The 14,272-nt window shown below is 37.2% G+C and overlaps 2 protein-coding genes across 2 annotated transcripts; both read left to right on the top strand.

Annotated features, from left to right (window-relative positions):
* The first annotated feature begins 374 nt into the window (after nucleotides 1–374).
* Nucleotides 375–6,841, top strand: LOC127957553 (charged multivesicular body protein 1b). Its single transcript, XM_052556146.1, has 8 exons — nucleotides 375–559; nucleotides 1,146–1,243; nucleotides 1,734–1,880; nucleotides 2,148–2,216; nucleotides 2,328–2,435; nucleotides 2,536–2,579; nucleotides 5,954–6,026; nucleotides 6,122–6,841. Exons 1-8 carry the CDS (start codon nucleotides 544–546, stop codon nucleotides 6,164–6,166), a joined length of 600 nt encoding a protein of 199 aa, XP_052412106.1. The 5' UTR covers nucleotides 375–543; the 3' UTR covers nucleotides 6,167–6,841.
* A 3,170-nt stretch (nucleotides 6,842–10,011) lies between these two features.
* On the top strand, nucleotides 10,012–14,011 carry cnga2b (cyclic nucleotide gated channel subunit alpha 2b). The gene is made up of 6 exons (XM_052556988.1): nucleotides 10,012–10,112; nucleotides 10,817–10,999; nucleotides 11,077–11,250; nucleotides 11,400–11,507; nucleotides 11,806–11,912; nucleotides 12,364–14,011. Exons 1-6 carry the CDS (start codon nucleotides 10,012–10,014, stop codon nucleotides 13,782–13,784), a joined length of 2,094 nt encoding a protein of 697 aa, XP_052412948.1. The 3' UTR covers nucleotides 13,785–14,011.
* The last annotated feature ends 261 nt before the right edge of the window (nucleotides 14,012–14,272 follow it).

Here is a 14,272-nt window from a genome sequence, read left to right as displayed (position 1 = left end):
ATTTTCATTTACATTTAGTCATTTAGCAGATGCTTTTATCCAAAGCGACTTACAAATGAGGACAATGATAGCAATCAAAATCAACAAAAGAGCAATGATATGTAAGAGCTATAACAAGTCTCAGATAGCTTTAACGCGGTCAACGTAGCAATGGCTTTTAAATAATATAATAAATAAAAAGAAGAGTAAGCTAGTGTTAGAGGTCGTAGTATCACACACACACACACACATATATATATATATATATGTATATAAGTCATTTTTATTTTATTATTATTATTTTTTTTTTTTTTTTATGGAACGTAATTCCTTCACGAGTTCTGTTTAGCCCGTGACATCACTGCGATCGTTGACCTGAGCGCGTGATTGTGACATCACTCCAGTTGTTTAGAGAAGCCGGAAGTGAATACAAGAAAAATACAACAAGCAGAGGAGGACAGTTAGTGATCCACACGAAGAGCTTGACAAAGACCGAACTGAAAACTACTGCCGTCTAATCGTCACATTTCCTCAAGAAGCACCAGCCAGCAGCAGAAGTGGATCATGTCCAGCATGGAAAGTATCCTCGCGGACTGGAGTGCTCGAGCCCGATGGGACCATAATCACTTTTACTGGGAGTTATTTATGGGTTAAACTTAGTGTTGGTTATATTTTAGTATTCACAAAAATTCGGGTCATATTATATAGTCGTTATATCAAACAACTCGTTTGCGGGATTTATTGAGGTAGAGATTGATTTCGTGAGTGGATTTTAGTGTGTAGCGTAGTGAAACGATTTAAATCGGAAAGTTAAACGAGGGCGTGATCTCCCTGTACTGTTTTTTATTTTGTCAATCCATATAGTTAAATGTCATTATTTTGGTAATTGCGTTATAAAAACATCGTCAAATTCCGCCAGGTACGACTGTGACGTAGAATCACGTAATGTCGCCGCCTTTGTGTTATTTAGCTGAACTCTCAGCCCAGCCTGTCAGACTTGTTTGTTCAGTTTCGAGACCGAGGAAATTGTTTGTTTATAAAATCATTGTTACAGTGTTGAGGTGTGTATTGTGCATACTCTTTAAAATATACTGAAGGTATCACATAATAACATGAACACCATGGTTCTTTAAAAAAAAAAATCTTTCCTTGACTTCTGACTTCAGAGAATTTGTTTAACCTCAAGTTTGCAGCCAAAGAACTTCAGCGGAGTTCAAAGAAATGCGACAAAGAAGAGAAAGCGGAGAAGGCCAAGGTCAAGAAGGTAAACAAACAAACAAAATCAAAACATACTTTTCCATTAACTGCCACTCCTTCCATTGAGATAAAGTAACTTTAGGCTGTAGCACTACACTTTTACATGAATGCTGAAGATTTCAGAACTGCTTTATGGGTATTAAGTTTTGTAAACTGATAAATTATACTTAAGAGAAAGTAAACCTACATTGTCCAGAATTATATTAATCTGAAAGTCAAAATATCTAGCTAAAAACATAACCACATAAAATAAAAACGAACCACATTTAACTGTACTTTAACTGTGTTTAAAAGTAAATGTTGTTTTGAAATGGACAGATCAGGGCAAGGTATTCTCATTAGTGTTACAAACTTTGTAAAGCAAGCTGATAAACAATTTTGCTCAGAATTAAGCTCATCCATTTTTTGCCACATGTAAACTGTATTGCTTTAAGTCTAAGACTGTGTTTTGATGACCTGTGTCCTAATGAACCAGTGCTTATGTCTGTGTAACTTAGGCTGTCCAGAAGGGCAATATGGAGGTTGCCCGGATACATGCGGAAAATGCCATTCGGCAGAAAAACCAATCAGTGAACTTCCTCAGAATGAGTGCAAGAGTAGATGCGGTGGCAGCGCGAGTACAGACAGCAGTCACCATGAACAAGGTACACAAACTGCTTTTTTTTTTACTAGACATACCCGAGTAATTATCCAATAGATATAACCGTTAACTTTTGATTTTGATTATGAGTTCCTGTGGCTCAGTGGTAGAGCATTGCGTTAGCAGCATGGAAGGTTGTGGGTTCAATTAGCAGGGAACACACTTACTTGTAAAACATATATATATTGTATAGCCAGAATGCACTGTAATTCGCTTTGGATAAAAGCGTCTGCTAAATGCGTAAATGTCATGTAATGCAATGATTCTCCAGGTCACCAAATCTATGGCTGGGGTGGTGAAGGGCATGGATGCAACCCTGAAGAGCATGAACCTTGAGAAGGTGAGAGGACGACTTCTGTGTTCTTGAAGTATTTTCATTGAGCAGGTCATAAACAACTGCGGTAATCTGATTTGTCTGGCTGTATTAATTCCCTGTGTTCTGATTTGTCAGATTTCAGCTCTAATGGATAAGTTTGAGCGTCAATTTGAAACTCTGGACGTACAGACGGCTCAGATGGAGGACACAATGAGCAGCACCACAACACTCACTACACCACAGGTGATACATACTCTCGCTTACTACAGTGACCGCACAGTAGGTCAGATATACACTTACATAGTAGTTGATTTGCCTTTTGTGACACTGTGCTGTGTTTTAGGGTCAAGTTGATGCTCTTATGATGGAAATGGCAGATGAGGCCGGGTAAGAACATTTCAAATTCTGAGATTCATTTTTTTTGTAAGTAGATACTATAATGCACAAACTTCCATTCAAAAGTTTGGGGTCTGATGTTTTTGAAAAGCCTCTTATGCTCACTAAGGCTGTATTCATTTGATCAGAAATAAAGTAAAAAAAAAAAAAAAAAACATATTGTGAAATATTCTTAAAATGTAGAATTATTTTTTTTCTATTTTTTTATTAGCGCTGGGCAAGTTAAGTGCATTAGGGCATTAATTGATTAACCGCAATAATTATTTTATCACACATTAACACAGTTTTTTTTTTTTATTATGAAAGTCCATTGCTCACTGGATCTGAATACACATACAGATAAACCACAGGAGGGGATGCTCCCGATCAAATTATTTAGGCTAAGCATCAGCATTCACAAACCACTGTCCACTGTTATTTTTAACAGAAAAGAATGCAACAAGCTCGTAATCACGACTTCATAAGTGGGAAATAGAAGTTTCTGATAGCACGTGAAGACAGCAGAGAAGCGCTTGCTCAACACACTGGAGTGCATGATTTTGTTACCTTTCTGGTTTATTATTTTGAGTCGTATGGGACGCGGTAACACACAGCCCTCTCAAAATATATTGATTTATACATCTATCGCTTTTGCCACTCAGAAATATTCACGCAATCATGCAGCATATGTCAGAAGATTTGCACTCCGGTGCAGTTAACGCTCACACTCACTGATCTATATACAACTGAACCACGCTCTTGCCCACCTCTTCCAATCGAGCCAGGGTCTGCTAATCGGAGTGATCACACTAATCAAACGAACCAGGCTTTGTGGGTTAAGATCACAAGATAGTGTGAGCTAGGGCTGCACGATGTGTCATTTTAGCATCGATATCTCGATGTACGAATCCGCGATTGTCACATCACAGGATGTGCGATGTAGGCTGTCGTAGTTGATCCGTTATTCATTAACTGTATGGGCAGCTGCTCCCCGGCCCTTGCCAAATATGATTCGCGGATTAATTGCACAGTTTAAGTCCTGTTAGTTTAACAGAGCACATATAAGAACGAGCAGAGCGAGAGAGCGCACGAGAGAGAGAGAGAGAGCACGAGAGACAGCGCACAAGAGAGAGAGCCCCAGCCGCGCGTGCACGCTCACCTTCACCATCTTCAAATGACACCAGCGCTGTCTTGCACATATTAATCAAAATCAATTGACACGATGGTGTCAAAAAAAAAAAACAATTCTGTGATGACATGTTTTCTGTGTTGTCGAATCTTGTGCGATATCCTAAACTGCAGAGATAATTACACAACGCATGCTGTACACGTCTGATTCGCGAACTATTGATTCCTTTGAACTGATTCAATTTAATGAATGGTTTAAACAACTGACCTGTCCAACACTGAACTCACGAGACGTCTGAATTGGTGTATAAAAAAAATCTGTAACATTTTACAATAATGTTCTATTTATTAAACTATTTAACTTCATTATTTAACATTTACTATTACTAAACTGCACTTCTACAACATTGTTAATTTCAACATTTAGGCTATAGCCTTCATTGCTGAAATCAAAAGTTGTACAGTATTTGTTAACATAGTTAATGCACTGTGAAGTAACATTACCAAACAGTGAACAGCTGTGTTTTTATAAACTAAGATAAACAAAGATTAAAAAATATAGTTACAAAAGTATTGCTCATTGGCAAGTTCATGTTAGGTAATATGTTAACAATTCAAACCATATCCTAAAGTTACAAACAAATAATTTACTCTAATTTAAATAATACTCTGATGTTTAAATCATTTAAAATGAGAATGTAAGTGTGCTCACGCCATTTTTGTTTGTAAGAAAAAATTACATTAGATTTCATATCGCAATATATATCGCAGGAAAAAAAAATATCGCAATGTAATTTTTTCCCAATATCGTGCAGCCCTAGTGTGAGCGTACCCTAATTATTCTCCTGCATCATACACACGAGTCTTTACTCACCTATCAAGCGTTGTCCCGCACCACACTCTGCTGTGTTGTGTCCCGTGATGGTGCAGGTCTCTGCTCGGAAGATGCCTGTTATAATGTTATGATCAAGGCTCTCGACTCTTAGCATAACATGTTTTTTTATAAAACAAACTACCGTATTTCTTGGACTATAAGTCGCAACTCAGTATAAGTCGCATCAGTCCAAAAATATGTCATGACAAGGAAAAAAACATATATAAGTCGCATTTATTTAGAACCAAGAATAAAGAGAAAACATTACCGTCTACACCCGCGAGAGGGCGCTCTATGTTTTCAGTGTAGGCTACAGGAGAACTGAGCAGCATAGAGTGCCCTCTGGCGGCTCTAGACGGCAATGTTTTCTCTTGGTTCATGTCAAATTAATTTTGATAAATAAGTCGCAGGACCAGCCAAAAAAATATGTGACTTCTTGTCCGGAAAATATGGTATCAAATATTTTCTATAAAAACGTTAATGTCCTGGCAGTGACAAATAGCTTGTTTTATATTTAATTTAATTACATTGATGTTAGGCCAATAAGTTAATATTTACAATAAATATTTTAACTGATACCATGTAAAAGGAATAGTGCTGTAAAAAAAAGCACCTTATTTGTTGCGTTATAAGTTTAAGCAAACCAATGTTATTGCACTTTTGTTCATATAGCAGTACTTCTAAATAAAAAAGTGCACAATAAATTACTTTTGAATGCATTATTAGTTTTGTGCATAACAATGCGATTAATTGCAGACAATCATGCGATTAATCGTGATTACATTTTTTTACTGTTGCCCGGCACTAATTTTTATTATACTAGTACTAATTAGACTACCGTATTTTCAGGACTATAAGTCACACCTTTTTTCATAGTTTGGCTGGTCCTGCGACTTATTTATCAAAATTAATTTGACATGAACTGAGAGAAATTAACCAAGAGAAAACATTACCCTCTACAGCCACTAGTCCAGTGCAACTTATATATGTTTTTTTCCTCGTCATGACGTATTTTTGAACTGATGCGACTTATACTCAGGTGCGACTTATAGTCCGAAAAATATGGTAATTAAAAATTTTAAAATTTTCAGCATTATTACTCCAGTCTTCAGTGTCACATGATCCTTCAGAAATCATTCTAATATGCTGATTTGGTGCTAAAGTAAAAAAAAAAAAAAAAATGTTAATAAAGGATATGCTACTTTTTGTGGAAACCAAGATTTTTTTCAGAATTCTTTAAAGAAAAAAGTTTGAAAGAACAGCATTTTTTAAAAATAGAAACCATTTGTAACATGGTAAATGTCTACCAGTATCCAGCTGATGAAATCTCTTTTGTAACTCAGAAATTTAAGATGAATACCAATGTCTGTACTTGTGTGTTTAGACTGGACCTCAATATGGAGCTTCCTCAAGGTCAGACAGGATCAGTGGGAGCCAGCGTAGCATCTACAGAGCAGGTATTATAACACACACATACTTGAATATCGAAATAAAGACAAACTTGTGTCAGATATGTAATCTTAAGGTTTTATATTCGTCTTTGTTATTATAGGATGAGCTCTCTCAGAGACTGGCCAAACTCAGAGACCAGGTTTAAGGAGAACCGGGTGTGTGTATGTGAAAGAGAGAGATTGTGTATATGCAATTTTGTATGGAACATATCCCCACTGGAAATATTGGCCTCATTTGTTTAGTTTTCTTTTTATGCAGTTGAGGATGGGTGTGCAGCTTTCATTATCCACAATAACGCGCAGGAAACTCAAATAGACAAAATTACAAATGTTACATGGTCATCTGGTTAGTTTTGGGGTCCTGCTCTAAACTTAATCAATAATAATTGAATTAAAGATTATTATACATTTCTTTGTAATCTGGTTCGCTAATTTGCGTTCTTGTTTTAATACCCACTTGTCTTTCAAATACCTTCTATGTTGATATCAGAGAGATGTAGAGTAAAACAGGGACTTCTGTATCTTCCTGCTGCACACGTGGTTTGCCTTTGCTTTGAACGATTGTGGGAATTTTTCATTTAAAATGCATGTGATCAAGATAATGATTTGAATAAAGTCTCATAATTTTGTCCAAAGCAGTGAAATTCCCACTTTATCGGATTATTTATGTTTTCTGTCTGTAGAAAAACACTTTGTTTATTTTATTTTGGTTTATTCAATGTTTAAAAAAAATACTTTTGGCAATGTACGGCTTGATCAGCTGGCTCAAATGACAACATATATATATATGTGTGTGTATAAATAAACATTTTGCTAACCCATTTCTCTGTTTGTGAATGTAAGCTATTTATTTGGGGGAAAAATTTCTACAAGGAATCAGCTAACATGCTGATTCTCTGATATTCTGATGATACTGGTTTTCAGACTTGTTACAATGACTGTGATTGGCCTGCTGGGCCTTAAGTCACATCAGGGTAGTGATTTGATTTGATGAGCTCTAGAGTTAGAACAGTGGTAGGTTTTGATGGTTTGATTGGTCCGCTGGGTTCAGAGTTAGCAGAGCTGAGCAGCTGTTACTGGTACACTGAATCTGAAGTCCAAAGAGAAATGAGCTGCTCAGAAGCCAAACCAAAAATATTCATATAATTTCCCATTGGAGTCTTACCTGATTTAGGGTGGGCACCTGTAAATATGCACACATATACTGTAGAAGGAAACAGATAAAAAAAAAAAAATTATCAAAGGGTAAACAGTTGTTTTATTTGCAAATTTGTTGTGTAACTGAGAAATATAATGGATTTTTTTTAATTAATTTATGGAATTCTAATCCATTTAGTTTATTTCTTTATCTGTCAAAGATACATCTAAAATTTGCGCCTCTTCCGTGGAAGACCATAAAATGTTTGTCCAATCATTGCATTCAGTCTGAACGCCCCCCGTCTGTCAACATCGTAACAGAGCCAGAAAGTGTTTAGCCAGTATGAAAAAAAAATCTGTTACAGAAGTGCAAGGCATAATCCCTTCATAATAATACACAAAGACAGATAACAAGGTAAAACAAGGGTAAACTCTGGTACTGTTTTTACAAGATGGAGGAATTAGAAGTAATGAAAACAGCTCTTGTCCATGCTATTTTGAAACTGTGTGCTGTTCAGAGTCTAATGTAGTCTCCTCCCATTCTCTTTTGCCCTGCCCCTGTATACCCAGCCTTCTCTCTCTCTACCTCTTTTGCTGGAGTGACTTCCATGCTACAGATGAGAAATTGAGATTGTATGACCAATCATAGAATAATTCTATTTACACAGAATACATAAATAGAGAACTGTACATTTCTAGTATGAAGATCAGAAACACACTTTGTGTGGATATGGATGTAATATGGACCAATAATCCAGAGTTTTGTGGGATCCTAAAGAAGAGGAGCTGCTGAAGGTAAGTCAGGGAATTTGTCATAGATATGCAAAAAAAAGTTCACATTCATCTTTTATCTCTCATGTGTGAGTTTATATACACATAATTTATCATAAACAGATTTTTAAAATTTATTATATGACATTGTTTCATTAATTTGAATAATTTATAATATTATAAAATGAATGAATTCTTTATTGTATTTATAGTATTTTATATTAAAATTATATATTTTTTAAATTATTAATATGTATGGCAGATTGCTTTTCTCGTTAACAAATAATTAATTCATGAAATGTGTCTTCTAAGAATGTCTTTATAGCTCTTATGGTAAAATTATATATATATATATATATATATATATATATATATATATATATATATATAAAATATATATATATATATATATATATATATATATATATATATATATATATATATACACACACACACACACAAACACATACATACAAAAATACTTCCAAACTGTTTTAGTTAAAAAGGACAATGATGTGTTTAAGGTAAAACTAAAACTCCAGCAGTGTTTGTATATGTCTGTGTGTGTGTGTGTGTGTCTTAAGAACTTGTGTTAGCAACCATGATTTCTCGTGAGACGTTAGATCTGTATGTTTGTCCTCTGGGAAGAGTTGTGTGTCACTCTGTGTTCTGTGTTTCTTTGATGATGAGACAATTAACAAAAACATTATTAACATTCGTACATCCATCCATCCATCCATCCATCTATCAGTCCCTAAAGCTGTTCCATCATTAACCAGAGATCATTCCTCAGTCCGCTTTTGAAGCAGTAGTTATTAAATCTCTCACTGTCCCTCTCTCTGTGTTCTGACTATATCTCATGGTAAGCTGAGGTGATCGTCATAGTGACCACATTCCCAGGTGAGAAGTGTTTGCTGGTAACTCCCCTGAACCTGCTGTCCCTCTGCACTTCATCACTGAAGTCTGAAGGGCCATGTCCTGCTGACACATAGCGAGCGTCAGTGGAATATAATGGCACACACAGTGACGAGATCACACTTTTGGATCCCCTTTATGGATCAAACTTTACCCAACTGGACGTCCACAAAAATTAGCTAACTCAAACAATATCCCTTTGAAGACTAAAATGTTTTTAACAAACTGTTCATAAAATACATAAACATTGGTTTTATTATTATTATTATTTATATATTTAATTTTATTTCAAAGCTGTAATCTGGTGGGTAAAATAAGCATTGAAAACGTCACAATTTTATCCAGTAAATATATTTCTCAAAGTGCTGTTGACATGAGATTTTCACCAGATGTTGGTAACAACCAAAGTAATCCATACAAACAAATAAAACAAAAATAATCTTTTCTGAAATTAAGTTATGTGTAATAAAATGGAATGACAAGAAAAAAGTATTGAACTACTGAAATTAATTCATTACTTTGTACAAAAGCCTTTGTTGGTAATGACAGCTTCAAGACGCATCCTGTATGGAGAAACTAGTCGCATGCATTGCTCAGGTGTGATTTTGGCCCATTCTTCCACAGAGTCTTCAAATCACGAAGGTTCAGTGAGCCTCTTCTATGAGCTTTGATCTTTAGTTCTTATTTATTTTATATTGGATTCAAATCAGGTGATTGGCTGGGCCATTCTAATAGCTTTCTTTTCAATCCTTTTTTTAAACCAATTGAGAGTTTCCTTGGCTGTGTTTGGGATCATTGTCTTGCTGAAATGGCCACCTATGTTTTATCTTCATCATCCTGGTACTGGATACAGGTAGAGGCTATAGGTGTCTATAGGTATTTGGACTGAACCAGCTAATATGACTTTTTTAATTAATACTTTAGGACTTTAGGAGCAGGTTTGCTTTCTAATTACTGATAGGATTTCAGCATGGTGTCTTGACTTTACATACCTTTTTGCACCTCCCTTTCTTCATGTGTTCAATAATTTTTTCCTGTGTCATTCCATTTTATTACACATTGAAAATTTCAAGTCAACAGCACATTTAGAAAAATATAGACTGAGAAAAATGGTGATGTGTTTTACTTATTTTACCTGCTGTAAGTAAAGGTGTGTTGTATGTACAGTATGACGGGCCAGTCAGCTGCCGAGGGATCTCCCTGCTCTCATCGACTCTCTGTGCAAAATCAAGAGGACGAGCAGGACCGAGCAGAGAGTGTGCTCAGCAGGTCAGTTTTTCCATCTCTGCAATGATAGTAAAACCATGGTGGTGAACTAGCTTGTGGTCCTTATGAAGGAAGTGTCATAATGGGACAAAACTGCTTCAAAAATCTTTTTTTTTTCTTTTTTTTTTTGAAGAAGGGTGAAGGGTTTCTGAAGAAAGCTGCAACTGCTACAGCAAGAACTAATCTTATATTTTAATGTTGAGCAGCGAGCTCATTGGCTACTGATAAAGGAGAGAACCAGTCAGCTGTGCCATGTAATAATGATGTCATTAGGTCAGATTGAGTTAGACCTATTGGACTGTGCCATCTAGAGTTTCATGACAGAACTCTGTATTAAGCAAATCGACTTTTATCAACATTGATAATAATAAGAAATGTTTTTGAGCATCCAATCAGCATGTTAGAATGATTAGATTAAATTACAATTTAAAACATCTAAAAATGGTTATTTTAAATTGTAATAATATTTCACAATATTACTGCTTTTACTGTATTTTTGAACTGAGAGACCTCTTTAAAGACATTAAAAATCTTACTGCCCCAAAACTTTTTGTTGGTAGTGTAAATTACTGCCATTTCTTTGTTTTACTGACTTTTAATAATATTTTCACAATTTAGCCACACATGATGTCAACATAGCCATATTTAACACAGTTCATTGAGTTCACCTTGATAATATAAAATATGGTGTGAATATGAATCCTCAGTGTATTGCAAATCAACTTTAAACACAGTTCTTGCTTCTATGTTCTGTCTCCATCTTTCCGTTATTCCCTCAGGTCTCAGTCTGCGTGTGATGACACCTCGTCTGAGCTGCAGCGAGTAGCTGCCCTAGAGCCTCAGGATGCACCGTCCAGAAACTCCTTTAGAGGAAGAGGAGCCCTGTCCAGGTTCAGAATCCATACAAACAATCACATACACATTCTCACATGTTTCTGGATAACAGCTTTCTCTCTTGTGTTGCCAGGTTGGTGAGTTTGGTGGTGATTCTGAGAGACTGGGCACACAGGAGTCTGATAGAGGAGGAGGAAAGACCCGATTCGTTTCTAGAGAGATTCCGGGGACCTGAAGTACGAGCTCCACCCAGTCAAAGGAGCAACCATCAACCAGACGCCAATGGAAACACTAAGGGAATCACAAAGTAATATTACAGTCATGACACAGAAACACTTTTGTTTATTGGTCTTTTTTTTTCTTAAGGGAATGGCAAATGGACATGAAAAGCAAATAATCTGCATATAGTCTGAATAAATTTGTTAACTTGCATTACAAATTTGTGTTGTTTCACAGGAAGCAATGGGAGACATTTATAGTTTCTTCCTCTGATGATATTTACTACTACTGGCTGTTCTTCATCGCTGCTGCTGTGCTTTATAACTGGGTACTGCTTGTGGCAAGGTGCAACTTTTCTCCTAGTCTTTCTCCTTTACATATTAATTTTTTCCCCTTTATTAATGTGCACTTAATAAACCATTAAGAGAGCACAGTCCCCTGTGTTGGACGCGTTTGTTTTCTGGCGTAACTAATTGCTACAATGTTGCAAGGCTCTTTTGTTACGCCTGTCATTCTTACACAAACAGAACCGCCCTTTGAGACCCCTGCTTGACTAACTGTACAGATGTGTGTATGTGCTAGTTCTCTATGTACAGTAGTTATGGTTCTCATGTTCTTTCTGCTTCTTCCTCTGTGTGTACAGAGCATGTTTTGATCAGCTGCAGGCTGAGAATCCTGTTGTCTGGCTGGTGTTTGACTATTTGTGTGACATTGTCTACATAATGGATTCATGTATGCGGCTAAGGACAGGTATATACACACACATACAAAAAATTGCTGATTTATACCACACATGATTGATTTAGTGAATTTAGTAACTCATTAGTGTTCCTGTAGCTCAACTGGTAGAGCGTTGCATTAGCAAGCAAGCAAGCGCAAGGTTGGGGGTTCAATTCCCCGGGAACACATGATAGGTAAAACTTGATAGCCTGAATGCACTGTAAGTCGCTTTGGATAAAAGCGTCTGCTAAATGCATAAATTATAATTTGCTTTTAATGTCATTACAGAAATATTAATCAGGAAATCAGGTTTCATATTATCATTGCAAAATCTTCAGTTGCATTGCATTGGGCAGGAAATGTATTTATTGAATAAATTTTTATTGCTTTCAGCATTTGAAGGCTGTCCAATGTGCAGATTGATCTTTGTATTCTTTGAGTTATGGCATTGCCTCTTATAAAGCATTTTATGCCCTCCCAGGTTACCTGGAGCAAGGACTTCTGGTGAAGGACTTGGCGAAACTCAGAGACAGCTACATTCATACCTTTCAGTTCAAACTGGACGTTATCTCCATACTCCCCACAGACCTGGCATACATCATCTTAGGCATCAACACACCACAGCTACGCTTCAACCGCCTCTTGCGCTTCTCTCGTATGTTTGAGTTCTTTAATCGGACGGAGACGAGAACCAACTACCCAAACATCTTCCGCATCTGGAACTTGGTTCTCTACATTCTGGTTATTATCCACTGGAATGCCTGCATATTCTATGCCATCTCAAAGTCTCTTGGTTTTGGGTCAGATCAATGGGTTTATCCCAACATCTCATCCACAGAAATAGGAGCTCTGAGTCGGAGCTACATATACTGCTTCTACTGGTCCACACTGACCCTCACCACCATCGGTGAGATGCCACCACCCGTACGCGACGAGGAATATGTGTTTGTGGTGTTCGATTATCTTGTCGGAGTCCTGATTTTTGCCACCATTGTGGGTAACGTGGGTTCCATGATTTCCAATATGAACGCCACACGGGCAGAGTTCCAGGCACGGATTGATGCTATTAAACATTACATGCACTTCCGCAAAGTCAGTCGCCATCTTGAGACACGTGTCATCAAATGGTTCGACTACCTGTGGACGAATCAGAAAGCAGTGGACGAACAGGAAGTCTTAAAGAATCTCCCCGACAAGCTACGTGCAGAAATTGCTATCAATGTTCATTTATCTACTCTGAAGAAAGTGCGCATCTTTCAAGATTGCGAGGCTGGGCTGTTAGTAGAGCTGGTTTTAAAGCTGCGTCCCCAAGTGTACAGTCCTGGCGACTACATCTGCCGAAAAGGAGACATTGGAAAAGAGATGTACATCATTAAAGAGGGAAAATTAGCAGTTGTTGCTGATGATGGAGTGACACAGTTTGCATTGCTAACGGCTGGGGGTTGCTTTGGCGAGATTAGCATTCTTAACATTCAGGGAAGTAAAATGGGAAACCGCCGGACAGCTAACATTCGCAGCATCGGCTACTCTGACCTTTTCTGTCTTTCAAAGGATGACCTTATGGAGGCTGTAACCGAATACCCAGATGCACAGAAGGTTCTGGAGGAGCGTGGAAGGGAGATTCTGAGGAAGCAAGGGCTTCTGGATGAAAGTGCAGCACAGGGAGGGATGCTCGTCATGGATACTGATGAGAAGGTTGAACGTCTGGAGAGCTCGCTGGATGTTCTGCAAGCACGATTTGCGCGGTTGCTCGGGGAGTTCACAGCCACTCAAAGCAGACTGAAGCAAAGAATCACAGGGCTTGAGAGACAACTGTGTCACACAGGCCTTGGACTGGTTTCAGATCAAGAGATGGACTCTGAGAGTAATGGTAACTCACCTCGAGCCAACTCGACTAAATAGATGTGTGCCTCGATCTCACGGGATTTTATTCCTGCACACAAATTCACATTTACAGACATTTTCTTGTTAAAATACATTCCAACAACCTACAGCTTTTTGACTGGTTTTAGACTTGGTTTATCCAAGTATTGCCTTTTTAAAACGTTTTTTTTTTAAAAGGAATACACCATATTTAATTTTCCTTAAAGCAACACTACACTTAAAAAAAAAATAGGCTAATTTCCCAACTCTTCTACTTTTAAATAGTTGAGTTTTACAGTTTTCTAATCCATTTAGTCGATATCTGGGTCTGGCAGTCAAGGAATCAAGGTACTTTAGGCGCAGTGATATTACGCAGCCCCTGAAAATAGTCCCAAGCAACTTTACAACTACACAAACTAGCTGGAGTCGATTTTAGGCGCAGTGTAATATTGCGGCTGCTGCACCCATGGTCTGGCAGTAAAGTCCCTTGATTATTATGCCAGAATGAAAGTATATCAGCCTAGAAA

Source organism: Carassius gibelio, chromosome B5, assembly GCF_023724105.1.
Source record: "Carassius gibelio isolate Cgi1373 ecotype wild population from Czech Republic chromosome B5, carGib1.2-hapl.c, whole genome shotgun sequence".
Taxonomy (NCBI): Eukaryota; Metazoa; Chordata; class Actinopteri; order Cypriniformes; family Cyprinidae; genus Carassius; species Carassius gibelio.
This window is presented reverse-complemented; position numbering and strand designations above follow the sequence as displayed.